Here is a 23,478-nt window from a genome sequence, read left to right as displayed (position 1 = left end):
ACCAGTCACTGGTCTAAAGTATTTATAAAAAAAGTAAGAATGTGTAACCAGTCACTGGTCTAAAGTATTTATAAAAAAGTAAGAATGCGTAAGAAGTCACTGGTCTAAAGTATTTATAAAAAAAAGTAACAATGTGTAACCAGTCACCGGTCTAAAGTATTTATAAACAATGTAAAAATATGTAACCAGTCACTAAAGTTTAAATGAACAATGTAAAAATACGTAACTAGATACTAAAGTGTTTATAAACAATATAAGAATATGTGACCTGTCACTAAAGTGTTTATAAGCAATTTAAGAATAAGTAACAAGGCATTAAACATGTCATTAAAGTGCCTAGAAACAATGTAAGAATATGTAACTATATAATAAGGTGTTTATAAACAAAGTATGAATATGTAACCAGTAAGCAAAGTGTTTATAAACAATGTAAGAATATGTAAGGAGTCATTAAAGTGTTTGTAAACAATATAAGAATATATAACAAGTTACTAAAGCGTTTATAAACAAGGTAAGAATAGGTAACTATATAGTAAAGTGTTTATAAACAATGGAAAAATATGTAATCTTTCAGTAAAGCATTTATGAACAATGTAAGAATATGTAACATGTTACTAAAGTTTTTGTAAACAATGTAAGAATATATAACCACTTACTATTACTTACTAAAGTGTTTATAAAAAATGTAAGAATATGTAACCAGTCTCTAAAGTGCTTATAAACAATGTAAGAATATGTAACAATGTAAGGATATTAAATACTGAGTAATGTGTTTATAAACAATGTAAGATTATTTAACTTGTCATTAAAGTGTTTATAAACAATGTAACAATATGTAACATGGCACTATAATGTTTATAAACAATGTAAGAATACGTAACAAGTTACTAAAGTGTTTATAAGCAATGTTACAAAATGTAACCTATCATTAAAGTGTTTATAAACAATGTAAAAATATGTGACGAGTGACAATTGTTTATAAGCAATTTAAGAGTATAACAACTAATCACTGAAGCGTTTATAAAGAATGTTAGAATATGTAACCAGACACAAAAGTGTTTTTGAACAAAGTAAGAAGATGTAATAAGTCACAAAAGTGTTTATAAACAATGTAACAATATGTGACCAGTCATGAAAGTGTTTACGAACAATGTTAGAATATGTAACTTGGTAAATCAGTTATTGATTTTTTAAATCAGTTATTGCTTAAAATATCATTTATTGTTTGTTAAATCAGTTTTTGTTTAGGATATCAGTTATTGTTTGGTAAGTCATTTGAATTTTTAATAAGTCAGTTGTTTGTTTAGTAAATCAGATGGAATGAATAGAAAGTTTATCATACCACCAAATATTCTGACCATAAACCTATTTCGACTAACTTTAAGCTATTAAGTTCGATTGTATTGTAATGATGTTAAAATAACATAGACGCAACATTTTACCCAGAGCTACTCTCGCTGACGTGGCTTCGTGGTTTATCCAAAACGAAACCCAAGACAGCATCACAATGAGAATGGATGGCAGGTACGTTTGGAAGATGAAATAACCAATGTTTCTCTTCAACTCAAAACTCAGAGAAAGCCGCTGGTAGATCCCTGAAAACATTAACACGATATTCATATAAGTCACTTAATTATGATAATAGTACAGACGTCTGAACTTCTTTTCATTTATCAGCGTATCAACTAACTTGTAATTAACTAATCACCTTCACTACACTTAAACATTTTCACTTTTCTCATCCCGCCATCTCTTGAGTTCTTCTGAAGTTATTTATCTCTATGGGTAAATAATTTCAGGTGTTTTTGTCGATAAATTTATCATTTTCTTAATACGCAATTTATCTTTACCTAATTAACTGCTATATTTTTTCTACAATAATATAATATTCTAAAGCGCTTTGCACGAGTAACAGGATATAATAAACTGTATAACAACAAAATATATCTTAACGTTTAAAATTTAATGTGTTATTTCGAATTTTTATATTTATGTGTGTGAATGTGTTTTCTTATAACAAAAGTCACAGCGGGCTATATGCCGAATCCACAGAGGGGAATCGAACCCCTGATTTTAGCATTATAAATCTGTATATTTTTTATGTTTAATAAAATAAATTATAAATCATATCCTAAAGAAATGTTGTTTTTTCTACATACTTTGATTTACGAGAAAAAGAAACTTTTACTCGAATTACCTGTTTTATAGTCCGTGAAAATAAATCATACACAGAAGTATCGGTTTAATCGTGTTTACCTGTGGCTAGAACTTCTGTTCTATCTGTAGTTTCGTATCGTATGATTGAGAACTGAGGTAGCTTGGCCTCTTCTACACCGACAACAGGGTATGGTTTCCAATACATGACGACATCTCGTACAGTGTATCCATCTGGCAGAAAGAAACAGAGATATCGAACTGAAATCATCGAAGTTAGCCGAGAGTTTAAACTAATAACGATAAAGTTTATATATATAGGTATGTATGTATATATATATGACTCTGGGTAATACTTAAGGAAAACAGAAACAAAAACTAAATTTTGAAAGTTATTTACCTACTGACAAGCTGACCCGAGTTTAAGACTTTACAAATTGCAACCTTCTGCAGAATAAGCTGCTATTGTTCTTTAACAATCCATTAAAATTTGTTGTTATTGTTTTAAACCAAGCGCATATAACAAACAATAATCAGGTGAATCAATGTAACTTCTCTTATTTGTTTGTTTTCACATAGATTGAGATGAATAAAATTAAACTGACACAAACATCGACCCAATAATAAATAAGACCTCAGATCTTCAGTAATGAGACACAAACATCGACCCAATAATAGGTAAGGCCTCACATCTTCAATAATGAGACACAAACATCGACCCAATAATAAATAAGACCTCAGATCTTCAGTAATGAGACAAAAACATCGACCCAATAATAGGTAAGGCCTCACATCTTCAATAATGAGACACAAACATCGACCCAATAATAAATAAGGCCTCAGATCTTCAGTAATGAAACACAAACATCGACCCAATAATAGGTAAGGCCTCAGATCTTCAGTAATGAGACACAAACATCGACCCAATAATAAATAAGGCTTCAGATCTTCAGTAATCAGACACAAACATCGACTCAATAATAGGTAAGGCCTCAGATCTTCAGTAATGACACAGAAACATCGACCCAATAATAGGTAAGGCCTCACATCTTCAATAATGAAACACAAACATCGACCCAATAATAGGTAAGGCCTCACATCTTCAATAATGAGACACAAACATCGACCCAATAATAAATAAGGCCTCAGATCTTCAGTAATGAAACACAAACATCGACCCAATAATAGGTAAGGCCTCAGATCTTCAGTAATGAGACACAAACATCGACCCAATAATAAATAAGGCTTCAGATCTTCAATAATGAAACACAAACATAGACCCAATAATAGGTAAGGCCTCAGATCTTCAATAATGAGACACAAACATCGACCCAATAATAGGTAAGGCCTCAGATCTTCAATAATGAGACACAAACATCGACCCAATAATAGGTAAGGCCTAAGATCTTCAGTAATGAGACACAAACATCGAACCAATAATAGATAAGGCCTCAGATCTTCAATAATGAGACACAAACATCGACCCAATGATAAATAAGGCCTCAGATCTTCAGTAATGAGACACAAACATCGACCCAATAACAGGTAAGGCCTCAGATCTTCAATAATGAGACACAAACATCGACCCAATAATAAATAAGACCTCAGATCTTCAGTAATGAGACACAAACATCGACCCAATAATAGGTAAGGCCTCAAATCTTCAGTAATGAGACACAAACATCGACTCAATAATAAATAAGACCTCAGATCTTCAGTAATGAGACACAAAAATCGACCCAATAATAGGTAAGGCCTCAGATCTTCAGTAATGAGACACAAACATCGACCCAATAGTAAGTAAGGCCTCAGATCTTCAGTAATGAGACACAAACATCGACCCAAGAGTAAGTAAGGCCTCAGATCTTCAATAATGAGACACAAACATCGACCCAATAACAGATAAGGCTTCAGATCTTCAATAATGAGACACAAACATCGACCCAATAATAGGTAAGACCTCAGATCTTCAGTAATGAAACACAAACATCGACCCAATAATAGGTATGGCCTCAGATCTTCAGTAATTGGACACAAACATCGACCCAATAATAGATAAGGATTCAGATCTTCAGTAATTGAACACAAACGTCGACCCAATAATAGATAAGGCTCCAGATCTTCAGTAATGAGACACAGACATCGACTCAATAATAGGTGAGGTCTCAGATCTTCAATAATGAGACACAAGCATCGACCCAATAATAGGTGAGGTCTCAGATCTTCAATAATGAGACACAAACATCGACCAAATAATAGGTAAGGCCTCAGATCTTCAATAATGAGACACAATCATCTACCCAATAATAGGTAAGGCCTCAGATCTTCAGTAATTGGACACAATCATCGACTCAATAGCTGATAATGTTTCAGATCTTCTGTAAAAATCACAAACATCGAGTCAAATAAACTAAAGGCTTCAGAATTTCAGTGAGAAAGCAAAGAGTTGAACCCTGAAGAGACATGATCTTAAAGTTAACAAGGTTGTAGATTTACATTACTTGTGTTCCATGTTAACAAGAGACACTACATCAGTTCTGTTACAAGTTAGTTCTGTATCATGCTGACAATATTGTACACCTTAGTTCTGTTATAAGTTCTGTATCACGCTAACAATATTGTACACCATAGTTCTGTTATAAGTTAGTTTTGTATCATGCTAACAATACTGTATACCTTAGTTTTGTTACAAGTTAGTTCTGTATCATGCTAACAGTATTGTACACCTTAGTTTTGTTATAAGTAAGTTCTGTATCATGCTAACAATACTGTATCCCTTAGTTTTGTTATAAGTTAGTTCAATATCATCTTAACAATACTGTATACCTTAGTTCTTGGTGAGAAACACTTTCGTTACATCATACAACCAATAATGTCTCAACAACAGTAAGAAACACTTTCCCTACATCCTACAACAAATAACTTATCAACAACAGTGAAAAAAACTTTCGTTACATCATACAACGAATAATGTCTCAATCACAATGAGAAAAACTTTCCTTACATAATACAACAAATAATGTCTCAACAATATAGAGAAACACATTCGTTACATCATACAACGAATATATTATCAACAACAGTAAGAAACACTTTCCTTACGTCATAAAACAAATAATGTCTCAACAACATAGAGAAACATATTCCTCACATCATACAACGAATAATGTCTCAACAAGAGTGAGAAACACTTTCCTTACATCAAACAACTAATTATGTCTCAACAACAGTAAGAAATACTTTCTTTACACCATACAACGAATAATGTGTCAACAACAGTAATAAACACTTTCCTTACATCATACAACGAACAATGTCTCAACAACAGAGATAAACACTTTCCTTACATCATACAACGAATAACTTATCAACAACAGTAATAAACACTTTCCTTACATCATACATCAAATAATGTCTCAACAACAGTGAGAAACACTTTCCTTACATCATACAATAAATAATGTCTCAACAACAGTGAAAAACACTTTCGTTACATCATACAACGAATAACTTATCAACAACAGTAAAAAACACTTTCCTTACGTCATAAAACAAATGATGTCTCAACAACATAAAGAAACACTTTCCTTACATCATACAAAGAATAATGCCTCAACAAGAGTGAGAAACACTTTCCTTACATCATACAACTAATTATGTCTCAACAACAGTAAGAAATACTTTCTTTACAACATACAACGAATAATGTGTCAACAACAGTGAAAAACACTTTCCTTACATCATACAACGAATAATGTCTCAACAACAGTGAGAAACACTTTCCTTACATCATACAACGAAAATCGTCTCAACAACAATGAGAAATAATTTCCTAACATCATACAACGAATAACTCATCAACAACAGTAAGAAATAACATCATACAACAAATAACTTATCAACAACAGTAAGAAACACTTTCCTTACGTCATAAAACAAATGATGTCTCAACAACATAAAGAAACACTTTCCTTACATGATACAACGAATAATGTCTCAAAAACATTGAGAAACACTTTCCTTACATCATACAACGAAAATCGTCTCAACAACAATGAGAAATAATTTCCTAACATCATACAACGAATAACTCATCAACAACAGTAAGAAACACTTTCCTTACATCATACAACGAATAATATGTCAACAACAGTGAGAAACACTTTCGTTACATTATACAACGAATAACTTATCGACAACAGTAATAAACACTTTCCTTACATCATACAACGAATAATGTCTCAACAACAGTGAAAAACACTTTCTTTATATCATACAACGAATAATGTGTTAACAACAGTGAGAAACACTTTCCTTACAACATACAACGAATAATGTCTCAACAACAGTGAGAAACACTTCCCTTATATTATACAACTAATTATGTCTCAACAAGTGAGAAATACTTTCCTTACATCATACAACGAATAATGTGTCAACAACAGTGAGAAACACTTTCCTTACATCATACAACGAATAATGTGTCAACAACAGTGAGAAACACTTTCCTTACAACATACAACGAATAATGTCTCAACAACAGTGAGAAACACTTCCCTTACATCATACAACTAATTATGTCTCAACAAGTGAGAAATACTTTTCTTACATCATACAACGAATAACTTATCGACAACAGTAATAAACACTTTCATTACATCATACAACGAATAACTTATCAACAACAGTGAGAAACACTTTCCTTACATCATACAACGAATAACTTATCGACAACAGTAATAAACACTTTCATTACATCATACAACGAATAACTTATCAACAACAGTGAGAAACACTTTCATTACATCATACAACGAATAATGTCTCAACAACAGTGAGGAACACTTTCCTTACATCATACAACTAATTATGTCTCAACAAGTGAGAAATACTTTCCTTACATCATACAACGAATATTGTGTCAACAACATTGAGAAACACTTTCCTTACATCATACAACGAATATTGTGTCAACAACATTGAGAAACACTTTCCTTACATCATACAACTAATTATGTCTCAACAAGTGAGAAATACTTTCCTTACATCATACAACTAATTATGTCTCAGCAAGTGAGAAACACTTTCCTTACATCATACAATGAATATTGTGTCAACAACATTGAGAAACACTTTCCTTACATCACAAACGAATAACTTATCAACAATATTGAGAAACACTTTCCTTACATCATACAACGAATATTGTGTCAACAACATTGAGAAACACTTTCCTGACATCATTTCAAACTTTAGATATGTTGTTAAAGCAACTTCTTTCTCCAACAGTAACTGATATGCTTTCATGGATTCTCCTGTTTGCTAAGTAAAAATGAACAACATCAACACGCTAGTAAGTGTCTCAGTGAGATAAAACAGTTATCTTTTTACAAGTTTCTAACCTCATACATGTATCGTATTTTGTATTAAAAGAATAAAAGTTTATTCTAATTTCATAACTGAAAAATAGGTAAAAGAAAAACAGTGCAATAGGGAAAGTTATTGAAACTTTAACGTTTGTTTTACTTACAACTTTCTATCTCTACTGTGCAATTCTGAGAATCCAGAGGATAATAGTGTAGGTCCATCATACAGGCCAGCGTTGTGGTAAACCTGGAATGTTTTTGGTAAAGAAGTCGTTAGCATGTGAAACGAATGAACAAAAACCCTGTTAAGATTAGACGTATCAAATATACACTAAGTCATGACTCTAAGTCATACATTAAGTCATGATCATACACTAAGTCATGAATTAGTTAATCGAGATGCAAGATTACGGGGCTGATATGAAGTCAATAGAGGTTGTTTGCGGAGACAGAATAATTTATTTGTAGCTAAGAAGGTAAGATCATATTTGAGGACACAGATTGCTATAAAAAAACAAATAAACATTGTTTATAATTGAAATATTTAAGAACAAAACTAAATTTGGTATGAAACAAATACACTTCACAAAAAACATTATAGAACTGATAATAAAACACAATACCAACTCTGTATGTATAATAGTTGTTGTTTTGAATTAAGCACAAAGCTACACAATGGGCTATCTGTGCTCTGCCACCGCGGGTATCGAAACCCGGTTTTTAGTGTTGTAAGTCCGCAGACACACCGCTGAGCCACTGGGGGCGTATATAAGAGAAATAAAACAAAGTGATACTTTACACAACCTTTTATGTAAATGTAATAAAAGAAAGTGATACTTTACACAACCTTTTATATAAGAGAAATAAAACAAAGTGATACTTTACACAACCTTTTATGTAAGTGTAATAAAAGAAAGTCATACTTTACACAACCTTTTATGTAAGTGTAATAAAACAAAGTGATACTTTACACAACCTTTTATGTAAGTGAAATAAAACAGATATTTTGCATAACCCTTTACGAAAGTGAAATAAAACAATGTGATACTTTACACAACCCTTCATACAGGTCAAATAAAACAATGTGATATTTAGATAACTCTTTAAATAAGAAAAATAAAACAAAGGGATACTTTACACAACGCTTTAAATAAGTGAAATAAAACATAGTGATACTTTACACAACCTTTTATATAAGAGAAATAAAACAAAGTGATACTTTACACAACCTTTTATGTAAGTGTAATAAAAGAAAGTCATACTTTACACAACCTTTTATATAAGTGACATAAAACAGATATTTTGCATAACCCTTTACGAAAGTGAAATAAAACAATGTGATACTTTACACAAACCTTCATACAGGTCAAATAAAACAATGTGATATTTAGATAACTCTTTAAATAAGAAAAATAAAACATAGTGATACTTTATACAACGCTTTATATAAGTGAAATAAAACATAGTGATATTTTACACAACGCTTTATATAAGTGAAATAAAACATAGTGATACTTTACACAACGCTTTAAATAAGTGAAATAAAACATAGTGATACTTTACACAACGCTTTAAATAAGTGAAATAAAACATAGTGATACTTTACACAACGCTTTAAATAAGTGAAATAAAACATAGTGATACTTTACACAACGCTTTAAATAAGTGAAATAAAAACATAGTGATACTTTAAGCAACCCTTTAAATAAGTGAAATAAAACAAAGTGATACTTTACACAACGCTTTATATAAGTGAAATAAAACATAGTGATACTTTACACAACGCTTTAAATAAGTGAAATAAAACATAGTGATACTTTACACAACGCTTTATATAAGTGAAATAAAACATAGTGATACTTTACACAACGCTTTAAATAAGTGAAATAAAACATAGTGATACTTTACACAACGCTTTAAATAAGTGAAATAAAACAGTGATACTTTACACAACGCTTTAAATAAGTGAAATAAACATAGTGATACTTTACACAACGCTTTAAATAAGTGAAATAAAACATAGTGATACTTTAAGCAACCCTTTATATAAGTGAAATAAAACATAGTGATACTTTACACAACGCTTTAAATAAGTGAAATAAAACATAGTGACACTTTACACAACGCTTTATATACGTGAAATAAAACAAAGTGATACTTTACACAACGCTTTATATAAGTGAAATAAAACAAAGTGATACTTTACACAACGCTTTATATAAGTGAAATAAAACATAGTGATACTTTACACAACGCTTTAAATAAGTGAAATAAAACATAGTGATACTTTACACAACGCTTTAAATAAGTGAAATAAAACATAGTGATACTTTAAGCAACCCTTTAAATAAGTGAAATAAAACAAAGTGATACTTTACACAACGCTTTATATAAGTGAAATAAAACATAGTGATACTTTACACAACGCTTTATATACGTGAAATAAAACAAAGTGATACTTTACACAACGCTTTATATAAGTGAAATAAAACATAGTGATACTTTACACAACGCTTTATATAAGTGAAATAAAACATAGTGATACTTTACACAACGCTTTATATAAGTGAAATAAAATATAGTGATACTTTACACAACGCTTTATATAAGTGAAATAAAACATAGTGATACTTTACACAACGCTTTATATAAGTGAAATAAAACAAAGTGATACTTTACACAACGCTTTATATAAGTGAAATAAAACAAAGTGATACTCATAAAACTTTGTATAATTGTAACATAAAACGTGATCGTCAAGGACCTTTTAGAGTTGTAGTAAATATACTTTACAAACCTCATTGAAGACTGTTGTGATACTTGAAAAACATATGTGAAATTATAGTAAAGCAAAGCAACACTTAATAAAAACTGAAAACAATAAGGTTTATTTTTATCAGTTACTCTGCATCTTTAGTAAAGTTTTTGATGATTTATAAAAGAATTATACGTAAAGTATCTCAAGCATCTATTACTTACACTCAAATGATTTATTTTTGAAAACCCAATCTCTGTTTCACAAGAAGATAGAAGAAATAGCAAATTATTGATATGAATTTCAAAAAGTTTTAAAAAATGGTCTTTTTAAGTATACTTTAGTTTATACTTTGACATAGTTTATACAATGGACTTTACAAGTATAGCATAGATTACAGAATGGACTTTAAAAGTACCCTATAGTTTACACAATGCCCTTTATAAGTATGCCATAGTCCATACAGCGGACTTTAGAAGCATACTATAGTTTACACAATAGCCTTTATAAGTACACTACAGGTTGCACCGTAGACTTTACACGTATAACATAGTTTATACACAATGGACTTTACAAGTACGCTACAGGTTGCACAACAGACTTTATGAGTCTACCATAGTTTACAAAAGGTCTTTATAAGTATACTATCGTTTATACATCGACCTTTATCAGTATGCTATAGTTTAATCAAAGGACTTTACATGTACACTATAGTTTACACAATGGACTTTATAAATACACTACAGGTTACACAATAAAGTTTAAAAGTATACTATAATTTACACAATGGACTTTATAAGTATACTATAGTTTAACCAAAGGACTTTACAAGTATACTTCAGTTCAAACAAATGCCTTTACAAGTATACAATAGTTTACACAATGGTTTACAAGTATACCATAATTTATACAATGGATTTTACAAGTTTACTATAGTTTACAAAATGGCCTTTATACATGTAAGTATGCCATAGTTTATACAATGGACTTTACAAGTAAACTATAGTTTATCCAATGAACTTTACAAGTACACTATAATTTTCACAATGGACTTCACAAGTATACCATACTTTAGACAATGGTCTTTTTAAGTACACTACAGGTTGCACAATAGACTTTATGATTCCACTATAGTTTACCAAAGGTCTTTATAAGTACACAATAGTTTATACATTGGACTTTACAAGTATACTATAGTTTACACAAGTGAATACCATATGCGAAATATTTACTAAACAAGCGAATATCTCAAATTAAAAATTACACGGAGAACTTGTGCAAAGTATGATATACTTATAAACTGTATTGTATAAACTATGGTATACAGTCTATTGCATTAACAATAGTATGCTTACAAAGAACATTGTATAAATTATGGTAAACTTATAAAATTAATTGTGTAAATTATGGTACACTTATAAAATTCATTGTGTTTACAAAAGGTCTTTATAAGTATACCTTTGGATGCCTTTATAAGTTTACCTTAATTTATACAATGGTCTATGTACAATGGTATTTATACCATAGTTTATATAATAAAGTTTATAAGTATATCATACTTTGCACACGTTCTTCGTGTAATTTTTAATTTGAGATATTCACTTGTTTAGTAAATATTTCGGATATGGTATTCACTCGTTAGGAAAGTTTTAAAAGTAAACGAACTTTTAAATCAACAGTGACATGGATGAAATGTTTCAAGAAATAATATACAAGAAAAACAAACCAATTATCGTTTTTTTTAAATCCAAAAGCAACTTTAGATATTTAACCCTAAGAACCAAAAAGTGTTAAATTTGAAACTCACCTCATGCCATATACAATATGGCCGTCAGACTGTAGTCTCACCATTTTGTTCTTTTCAGTTACTTGATGGAGAAAAGAGTTTTTATCATTCGCGAAAAACGTGTCGGGCACCCAGATTTTGTCAGCAAAGTCTCCCGTGAGAGTCAATTCGTACGAGTCGTTGCTAAAGGCCAGACGACTGTCCTGCCAGTACTGGTTGAGATACAAGGTGATTGTGTAATCCTGAAAAACGTATAAAGATAGCTATTAAATAAAAGCCATATAACAATAAATCATAGGAAAAAATAAAATATTCATAGGTATATGTATAGAAATGTTTTGTATTACTTGGATTAATACGCTACAAGGAGACTGAGTGCTTCTGAAAAATAAATTATCGGACCAATAAATAATTATGAATCGTGGGGAATAAAAAATATTTATAGATGTGTAGATATATCTTTTGTAATACTTGGAATATTTATAACAATAAGCAACAAATAATTAGTTTTTTTGGAATATTGATAACGAGAATCTAATAATAAATAGTATCAAAATAATATACATATTTATAAACAAGGCGATACTTTTGTACACGTCATAAAACTAAAGAACTCTACAACAACATACAAGGGCAGCAATCAAGTCCAATATTCCTAGTAACTTCAGATTATTACTTTATCAAACGAAAAGTTTCACCTACATACATTTAAGTATTAAACATACACTTTAAAGATTATACAAATTATAACTTGTAAAATAAAGAAACAGACGTGTTCTATAGACATCTACTTAAAATAATTCAAGATTAACAATACTGTTATATTATTACAACAATAGTGATAAAAAACTACGAAGGTTAACGATGACATTGTTAGGGAGTAATTTAAAAAAAAAAGATTATTAATGTATGTGTAGGAATAACTGAACAATTAAAGAAAGATTATTAATGTATGTGTAGGAATAACTGAACAATTAAATAAAGATTATTAATGTATGTGTAGGAATAACTGAACAATTAAAAAAAAAGATTATTAATGTATGTGTAGGAATAGCTGAACAATTAATAAAAAGATTATTAATGTATGTGTTGGAATAACTGAACAATTAAAAAAAAGATTATTAATGTATGTGTAGGAATAACTGAACAATTAATAAAAAGATTATTAATGTATGTGTAGGAATAGCTGAACAATTAATAAAAAGATTATTAATGTATGTGTTGGAATAACTGAACAATTAAAAAAAAGATTATTAATGTATGTGTAGGAATAACTGAACAATTAATAAAAAGATTATTACTGTATGTTTGGAATAACCGAACAATTAAAGAAAGATTATTAATGTATGTGTAGGAATAACTGAACAATTAAATAAAGATTATTAATGTATGTGCAGGAATAACTGAACAATTAAAAAAAAGATTATTAATGTATGTGTAGGAATAACTGAACAATTAATAAAAAGATTATTAATGTATGCGTTGGAATAACCGAACAATTAAAGAAAGATTATTAATGTATGTGTAGGAATAACTGAACAATTAAATAAAGATTATTAATGTATGTGTAGGAATAACTGAACAATTAAAAAAAAAGATTATTAATGTATGTGTAGGAATAACTGAACAATTAAAAAAAAGATTATTAATGTATGTGTAGGAATAACTGAACTATTAAAAAAATATTATTAATGTATGTGTTGGAATAACTAAACAAGTAAAAAAAAAGATTAATAATGTATGTGTTACAGACAAAACATACCAATAAACATAATATATATAAGTTTACATAGTATTAATAAGAAACAGTTATAGATAAAACATACCCATAAACATAATATGTATACGTGTGCATAGTGTTAAGTAAATACAGTTCTACACAAAACATATCTATAAATATAATATGTATACGTGTGCATACTGTTAAGTAAATACAGTTCTACACAAAACATATCTATAAACATAATATATATACGTGAACATACGGTTTAGTAATTTATATGCAAAAACGGCTCGTTTGGGCTGAGAAAACACTTTACATAGAAGAGCGAACAACGTTTCGACCTTCTTCGGTCATCGTCAGGTTCACAAAGAAAGAGGTAACTGACCGGAAGCTGACCACATGTTTGAAAGGGGTTGTGTAACTGTGTGTCGAAATGTAGAGGGCGGTATTAGATGTTTGAATATATAATTTATTATATTAATATAGGTATAAAGGCGTTCCTTTATATTGGTTTATTTTGGGTTCAAGTTGTTGTATAAGTAAGGCTTCTTTAATTTTACGTTTGTTTATGTTTGTTTCTTTATTTAATATTTGAGTGTTTTCTATGGTTATGTTGTGTTTATTTGACTTGCAGTGTTCGAAAACGTGTGAAGGTGACTTTTTATGTTCTTTGAATCTGGTTTCCATTTTTCTACTTGTTTCTCCAATATAGAAGTCGTGGCAGTTATCACATTGTATTTTATAAATAATGTTGGTGTGGTGTTTGTCAGTGTAGTTTTTACATAGTATAGACCTCAGTTTTGTGCCGGGTTTTTGAATAAATTTGGTATTAATTGGAATGTCATATTTTGTTACTAATTTTTGCCAAATGTTAGTTATTTGTTTGCTGATGTTGGGAATATATGGTATACAGCAGTATATGGTTTCGTGGTTTTTTGATTCGTGAGCTGTATTTACTTTAGTTGGTTGATTTTGCTTTCTGTCTAGGTGTGTGCGTATAATGTTTTCTACGGTTTGTGGAGGAAACTTATTGATATTGGTGAAGTATTGTTTTATTTTGTCTAATTCATCGTTAATTTTATCTGGTGAGCATAGTTTTATGGCTGTGTTTATTTGGTTTCTTAGTATGTTGAGTTTTTGTGTTGTTTCATGTGCTGAGTCCCAAAGAATTTTCTCACAAAACCCCGGCACAAAACTGAGGTCTATACTATGTAAAAACTACACTGACAAACACCACACCAACATTATTTATAAAATACAATGTGATAACTGCCACGACTTCTATATTGGAGAAACAAGTAGAAAAATGGAAACCAGATTCAAAGAACATAAAAAGTCACCTTCACACGTTTTCGAACATTGCAAGTCAAATAAACACAACATAACCATAGAAAACACTCAAATATTAAATAAAGAAACAAACATAAACGAACGTAAAATTAAAGAAGCCTTACTTATACAACAACTTAAACCCAAAATAAACCAATATAAAGGAACGCCTTTATACCTATATTAATATAATAAATTATATATTCAAACATCTAATACCGCCCTCTACATTTCGACACACAGTTACACAACCCCTTTCAAACATGTGGTCAGCTTCCGGTCAGTTACCTCTTTCTTTGTGAACCTGACGATGACCGAAGAAGGTCGAAACGTTGTTCGCTCTTCTATGTAAAGTGTTTTCTCAGCCCAAACGAGCCGTTTTTGCATATAAATTTCTCAACAAGTGGGTTTCTCGTCATCACTGATTATACGGTTAAGTAGTTACAGTTCTAGAGAAAACATACCTATAAACATAATATGTATACATGTACATACTGTTAAGTAGATACAGTTCTACACAAAACATACCTATAAATATAATAAATCTGTATGCTTTGGGTACTTTAAACAAAATACACCTATAAATAAAATAAATACGTATGCTTTGGGTATTCTAGACAAAACACACCTATAAATATAATAAATCCGTATTCTTCAGGTATTCTGGCCTGAGATATCTATAAACATAATAAATCCGATTTCCTCGGATATTCTAGAAAAAGTATGTCTATAAACATAATAAATCTGTATTCCTCGGACATTCTGGACAAAACACACCTATAAACATAATAAATCCGTATGCTTTGGGTATTTTAAACAAAATACACCTATAAATAAAATAAATACGTATGCTTTGGGTGTTCTAGACAAAACACTCCTATAAATATTATAAATCCGTATTCTTTGGATATTCTAGACAAAATACACCTATAAATATAATAAATCCGTATCCTTTAGGTATTCTAGACAAAACACACCTATAAACATAATAAATCCGTATGCTTTGGGTATTTTAAACAAAATACACCTATAAATAAAATAAATACGTCTGCTTTGGGTGTTCTAGACAAAACACTCCTATAAATATTATAAATCCGTATTCTTTGGATATTCTAGACAAAACACTCCTATAAATATAATAAATCCGTATGCTTTGGGTGTTCTAGACAAAACATACCTATAAATATAATAAATATGCACTCTTTAGGTTTTCTGTACGAAACATACTTACTAACATAATAAATACGAATTCTTCGGATATTCTATCGAAAATAAACCTTAAAACATAATAAAAAGGTGTTCTTTGGATATTGCGCACAAAACATAGCTATAAATATAATAAATCCGTATTATTCGGGTATACTGGGTAAAACATACCTATATATGTATATAATAAATGTGCACACTTTTGATGTTCTGCACAAAACATACCTAAAAACACAATAAATTTGTATTCTCCTTGTGTTCTAAAAACATACCTATAAACAGAATAAATCCCAATTCTTTTGATATTCTGCACAAAACATACTTATAAATATTACAAATCTCCACTCTTTAGGTATTCTGGACAAAATGTACCAAAAATCATAATAAATCCGTATTTTTCGGTAAGTCTGTGGTAAAACACATCTATAAACATAATAAATCCGAACTCTTTGGATATTCTGAACAACACATACCTAAAAACATAATAAATAGGTATTCTTTGGATATTCTGCACAAAACCTAGCTATAAATATAATGAATCTGAACTCTTTTGGTTGTGTAGATAAAACATACCTAAAAACATAATAAATCAGTATCCTTCGTGTTGTCAGGGTAAAAGACACAATTAACATAATAAATCCAAATTCTGCGGATATCCTAGATAAAATACACCTATAAACATAATAAATCTGTATTTTCCACGTATTTTGAAGAAAACATACCGATAAATATAATAAATCTGTATTCCTCGGATGCTCTGGACAAAACATACCTAAAAACATAATAAATCAGTATGCTTTGGGTATTCTAGACAAAACAACCTAAAAACATAATAAATCAGTATGCTTTGGGTATTCTAGACAAAAAACCTAAAAACATAATAAATCAGTATGCTTTGGGTATTCTAGACAAAACAACCTAAAAACATAATAAATCCGTATTCTTCAGGTATTCTTGCCTAACATATCTATAAACATAATAAATCGGATTTCTTCGGATATTCTAGAAAAAGTATATCTATAAATATAATAAATCTGTATTCCTCGGACATTCTGGACAAAACACACCTATAAACATAATAAATCCGTATGCTCTGGGTATTCTGCACAAAACATACCTACAAATATAATAAATCCGTATTCTTTGGATATTCCAGACAAAAACACATATAAATATAATAAATCCGTATTCTTTGAATATTCCAGACAAAACACACCTATAAATACAATAAATCCGTATGCTTTGGGTATTTCAGACAAAACACACCTATAAATATTATAAATCCGTATTCTATGGATATTCTGCACAAAACATACCTATAAATATAATAAATCCGTATGCTTTGGATATTCCAGACAAAATACACATATAAATATAATAAATCCGTATGCTTTGGATATTCCAGACAAAACACACATATAAATATAATAAATCCGTATGTTTTGGGTATTCCAGACAAAACACACCTATAAATATAATAAATCCGTATGTTTTGGGTATTCCAAACAAAACACACATATAAATATAATAAATCCGTATGCTTTGGGTATTCCAGACAAAACACACATATAAATATAATAAATCCGTATGTTTTGGGTATTCCAGACAAAACACACCTATAAATATAATAAATCCGTATGTTTTGGGTATTCCAGACAAAACACACATATAAATATAATAAATCCGTATGCTTTGGGTATTCCAGACAAAACACACATATAAATATAATAAATCCGTATGTTTTGGGTATTCCAGACAAAACACACATATAAATATAATAAATCCGTATGCTTTGGGTATTCCAGACAAAACACACCTATAAATATAATAAATCCGTATGCTTTGGGTATTCCAGACAAAACACACCTATAAATATAATAAATCCGTATGCTTTGAATATTCCAGACAAAACACACATATAAATATAATAAATCCGTATGCTTTGGGTATTCCAGACAAAACACACCTATAAATATAATAAATCCGTATGCTTTGGGTATTCCAGACAAAACACACCTATAAATATAATAAATCCGTGTGCTTTGGATATTCTGCACAAAACATACTTATAAATATAATAAATCCGTATGCTTTGGGTATTCCAGACAAAACACACCTATAAATATAATAAATCCGTATTCTTCGTGTGTTCTAGACAAAACACACCTATAAATATAATAAATCCGTATGTTTTGGGTATTCCAGACAAAACACACCTATAAATATAATAAATCCGTATTCTTTGGGTATTCCAGACAAAACACACCTATAAATATAATAAATCCGTATTATTCGTGTGTTCTAGACAAAACACACCTATAAATATAATAAATCCGTATGCTTTGGGTATTCCAGACAAAACACACCTATAAATATAATAAATCCGTATTCTTCTAAACATAATAAATATGCACTCTTCAGGTATTCAGCACAAAACATACCTATAAACATAATAAATCCGTATTTCTCGGATATACTGAACAAAACATACATAAAAAGATAATGAATCCGTATTCTTCGTGTTGTCTGGGTAAAACACACCAATAAACATAATAAATTCGTACTCTTCGGGTTCCCTGGACAAAACACACTGATAAATATAAAAAATCTGAGTTCTTCGTATATTTTCTACAAATCATACCTATAAACATAATAAATGCATATTCTTTGGGTATTCTGTAGAAAGCATACTTATAAATATGATAAATCCGTATTATTGGGGTATTCTGGGTGAAACATACCCATAAGCATAATAAATTCAGAATGTTGAAATATTTTGTATATCTCCTGACTACAAGATTTCACTGAATGTTTACATATTATACTTATTGTATTTACTCTTTCTATCGCTGATTTATCGTATCTTCTCTCTATAATATAAAACATGTGGCCTGTTTTCTAAATATATTTCTACATTGTACTAATACAAGGGTAATAATAATAAACGTGTACCATATTAACTTCAGATATAGTGTCGAAACTGGCTATGGTAAGGTCCATTCCGATGTAAAGAGGTGGTCCTGAAAAAATTAAACAAACTACAGATTTATAATTTATACTTTTAGGCGTCAATATAACTTAAATTATCTGGAATTAAAATGACTTTATACTATCAGGCTTGTTTGTTTTGAATTTCGTACAAAGCTACACGAGGGCTATCTCCGCTAGCCGTATCTATTTTTGCAGTGTAAGACATTTACTTTAATAATAAATTACTTTCAGAATGTTGAACATTTACCACAGATTTTTGGACATCAAAATAAAAAATGTACAAAATAACAATAATTAGTTTTATTCAAAGTGATGAGTATAACATTATGTTATGTATTAATATGTATGTATAATTAATAAGTATATATATATGTATTAATAACAAATCATTCGGTATCGTTCTTTAAAATAATAATGTACCTGGCACTACAACTTAACAGAATCACCACTGCGTGTAAGAAACACTATTTTCATAGTAGCTAATAGCACAACTTAAAAAGAATCACCAATATGTGTTAGAAACACTAGCTGGTAGTAACACTGTGTGTGAGAAAATCTACTTTCATTGTAGCTGGTAGTACAACTTAACAGAATCACCAATATGTGTTAGAAACACTAGCTGGTAGTAACACTGTGTGTGAGAAAGTCTACTTTCATTGTAGCTGGTAGTACAACTTAACAGAATCACCACTGTGTGTTAGAAACACCAACTGGTAGTAACACTGTGTGGCAGAAAGTCTATTTTCATTGTAGCTGGTAGTACAACTTTACAGAATCACCACTGTGTGTTAGAAACACTAACTGGTAGTAACACTGTGTGGCAGAAAGTCTATTTTCATTGTAGCTCGTAGTGCAACTTAACAGAATCACCACTGTGTGTTAGAAACACTAACTGGTAGTAACACTGTGTGGCAGAAAGTCAACTTTCATTGTAGCTGGTAGTACAACTTTACAGAATCACCACTGTGTGTTAGAAACACTAACTGGTAGTAACACTGTGTGGCAGAAAGTCTATTTTCATTGTAGCTCGTAGTGCAACTTAACAGAATCACCACTGTGTGTTAGAAACACTAGCTGGTAGTAACACTGTGTGGCAGAAAGTCAACTTTCATTGTAGCTGGTAGTACAACTTTACAGAATCACCACTGTGTGTTAGAAACACTAACTGGTAGTAACACTGTGTGGCAGAAAGTCTATTTTCATTGTAGCTGGTAGTACAACTTAACAGAATCACCACTATGTGTTAGAAACACTAACTGGTAGTGCTACTGTGTGGCAGAAAGTCAACTTTCATTGTAGTCTTAGCACAACTTCACAGAATCACCATTATTTGTGTGTGTGTGAGAAACAAAGTATGAAACAATGTTTCTACGTTAAGTCTGCAGTCTAATAACATGTAATAAACGGTACCCAGTATTAGAAAGAATATACTTACCACCGAAGTCGGGTCTCAATCGGATATCGTAGTTGCTTAATATGGTTTTCAACACGTGTGTGACATTGTCCAATTGGCCAGGTAGGCGAGGAAACTGACAACAGCTGGGGTAAAACAAGATACGTGTATTGTACCAGTTACCGTCTTAAAATGTTTCACAGATATTCTATCATCAAATACCCCAGTCTATTATTTTAATCTAAAATATCTCCATTTGTTCCACTGTTTTAAGTACTACCTCAAAAGTAATATTTTTTTGTGATAACCAATTATTATAATAAGCTAATACTTATAGATAGACGTCAATTTGTTTTGGAATTTACCTTCCAGTCTTGCATTGAAATTTGAATACCAGGTATCAAATATTATTGTACAATATTCTAGAGAGAAGATTTGTTATATTGCATTGAACTGATCATACGTGGTATGTGTCATCTTACATTCAAATTTATCATATGTGCTGTGTGACATTTTAAATTCAAATTTATGATACGTGGTATGTGACATCTTGAATTCAAACTGATCATACGTGGTTTACGACATTGTACAATCAAACTGGTCATACCAGGTATATGGCATAGCACAATCAAACTGGTTATACCTGGTATGTGACATTGTACAATCAAAGTGATCATATCTGGTATATGACATTGTACAATCAAACTGATCATACCTGGCATATGACATAGTACAATCAAACTGATCATGCCTGGTATATGACATTGTACAATCAAAGTGATCATATCTGGTATATGACATAGTACAATCAAACTGGTCATAGCAGGTATATGACATTGTACAATCAAACTGATCATACCTGGCATATGACATAGTACAATCAAACTAATCATGCCTGGTATATGACATTGTACAATCAAAGTGATCATATCTGGTATATGACATAGTACAATCAAACTGGTCATAGCAGGTATATGACATTGTACAATCAAACTGATCATACCTGGCATATGACATAGTACAATCAAACTGGTCATACCAGGTATATGACATTGTACAATCAAACTGATCATACCTGGCATATGACATAGTACAATCAAACTGGTCATACCAGGTATATGACATTGTACAATCAAACTGATCATACCTGGCACATGGCATAGTACAATCACACTGGTCATACCTGGCATATGGCATAGTACAATCAAACTGGTGAAACCTGGTATATAACACAGTACAATCAAACTGGTCATACCAGGTATATGACATTGTACAATTAAACTGATCATACCTGGCATATGGCATAGTACAATCACACTGGTCATACCTGGTATATGGCATGGTACAATCACACTGGTCATAACTGGTATATGGCATAGTACAATCAAACTGGTCAAACCTGGTATACGGCATAGTACAATCAAACTGGTCATACCTGGTATATGGCATAGTACAATCAAACTGGTCATACCTGGTATATGGCATAGTACAATCAAACTGGTCATACCTGGTATACGGCATAGTACAATCAAACTGGTCATACCTGGTATATGGCATAGTACAATCAAACTGGTCATACCTGGTATATGGCATAGTACAATCAAACTGGTCATACCTGGTATATGGCATAGTACAATCAAACTGGTCATACCTGGTATGAACTGTACGTTCATTCGTATCCCAATTAATATATGACACACAAAAACCTATCATAACTCATATATGATATCGTACATTAAAACTTATCACAAATGGCATAAAATTTATACCTTTAAAATATTACTCCTGTATGAGAGTAAGTCCTAAAAATAATAGAAAACATATCTGTATCATATAAAATAATAAGTCTTAGCTACCTACAAATTAAAACAAGATAATATTTATTTAAACACGTGTTACTCAAAATCAGTCTTTGAAAGTTAACACATGCAGATGTTTATCTAAACACGTGCTACTTAACATCAGTCTTTGAAAGTTAACATATACAGATGTTTACCTAAACACATGTTACTTTACATCAGTCTTTGAAAGTTAACACATACAGATGTTTATCTAAACACGTGCTACTTAACATCAGTCTTTGAAAGTTAACACATGCAGATGTTTATCTAAACACGTGCTACTTAACATCAGTCTTTGAAAGTTAACACATACAGATGTTTATCTAACCACGTGCTACTTAACATCAGTCTTTGAAAGTTAACACATACAGATGTTTGTCTGAACATGTGCTACTTTACATCAGTCTTTGAAAGTTAACATATACAGATGTTTACCTAAACACATGTTACTTTACATCAGTCTTTGAAAGTTAACACATACAGATGTTTATCTAAACACGTGCTACTTAACATCAGTCTTTGAAAGTTAACACATGCAGATGTTTATCTAAACACGTGCTACTTAACATCAGTCTTTGAAAGTTAACACATACAGATGTTTATCTAACCACGTGCTACTTAACATCAGTCTTTGAAAGTTAACACATACAGATGTTTATCTGAACATGTGCTACTTTACATCAGTCTGCGAAAGTTAACACATACAGATGTTTATCGAAAAAAGTGCTACTTAACATCAGTCTTTGAAAGTTAACACATACAGATGTGTATCTAAATACGTGCTACTTAACATCAGTCTTTGAAAGTTAACACATGCAGATGTTTATCTAAATACGTGCTACTTAACATCAGTCTTTGAAAGTTAACATATACAGATGTTTATCTAAACACATGTTACTTTACATCAGTCTTTGAAAGTTAACACATACAGATG

The 23,478-nt window shown here is 30.5% G+C and overlaps 1 protein-coding gene across 2 annotated transcripts in view; it reads right to left on the bottom strand.

The window, feature by feature from the left end:
* LOC143228678 (gamma-aminobutyric acid receptor subunit beta-like) overlaps nucleotides 1–23,478 on the bottom strand; it is a 31,207-nt gene that overhangs the window by 2,915 nt on the left and 4,814 nt on the right. For both annotated transcript variants that reach the window (XM_076459938.1, XM_076459937.1), the window contains exons 2-7: nucleotides 20,746–20,849; nucleotides 19,272–19,339; nucleotides 12,083–12,303; nucleotides 7,685–7,767; nucleotides 2,257–2,388; nucleotides 1,443–1,595 (exon numbers count right to left, since the gene is read on the bottom strand). In XM_076459938.1, the coding sequence (XP_076316053.1) occupies nucleotides 1,443–1,595; nucleotides 2,257–2,388; nucleotides 7,685–7,767; nucleotides 12,083–12,303; nucleotides 19,272–19,339; nucleotides 20,746–20,849 (761 nt within the window). The remainder of the gene's footprint in view (nucleotides 1–1,442; nucleotides 1,596–2,256; nucleotides 2,389–7,684; nucleotides 7,768–12,082; nucleotides 12,304–19,271; nucleotides 19,340–20,745; nucleotides 20,850–23,478) is intronic.

This window comes from Tachypleus tridentatus, chromosome 10 (genome assembly GCF_004210375.1).
Source record: "Tachypleus tridentatus isolate NWPU-2018 chromosome 10, ASM421037v1, whole genome shotgun sequence".
Lineage (NCBI taxonomy): Eukaryota > Metazoa > Arthropoda > Merostomata > Xiphosura > Limulidae > Tachypleus > Tachypleus tridentatus.
Note: the sequence above shows the minus strand (reverse complement) of the source record. Positions and strands in the feature narration are given on the sequence as shown.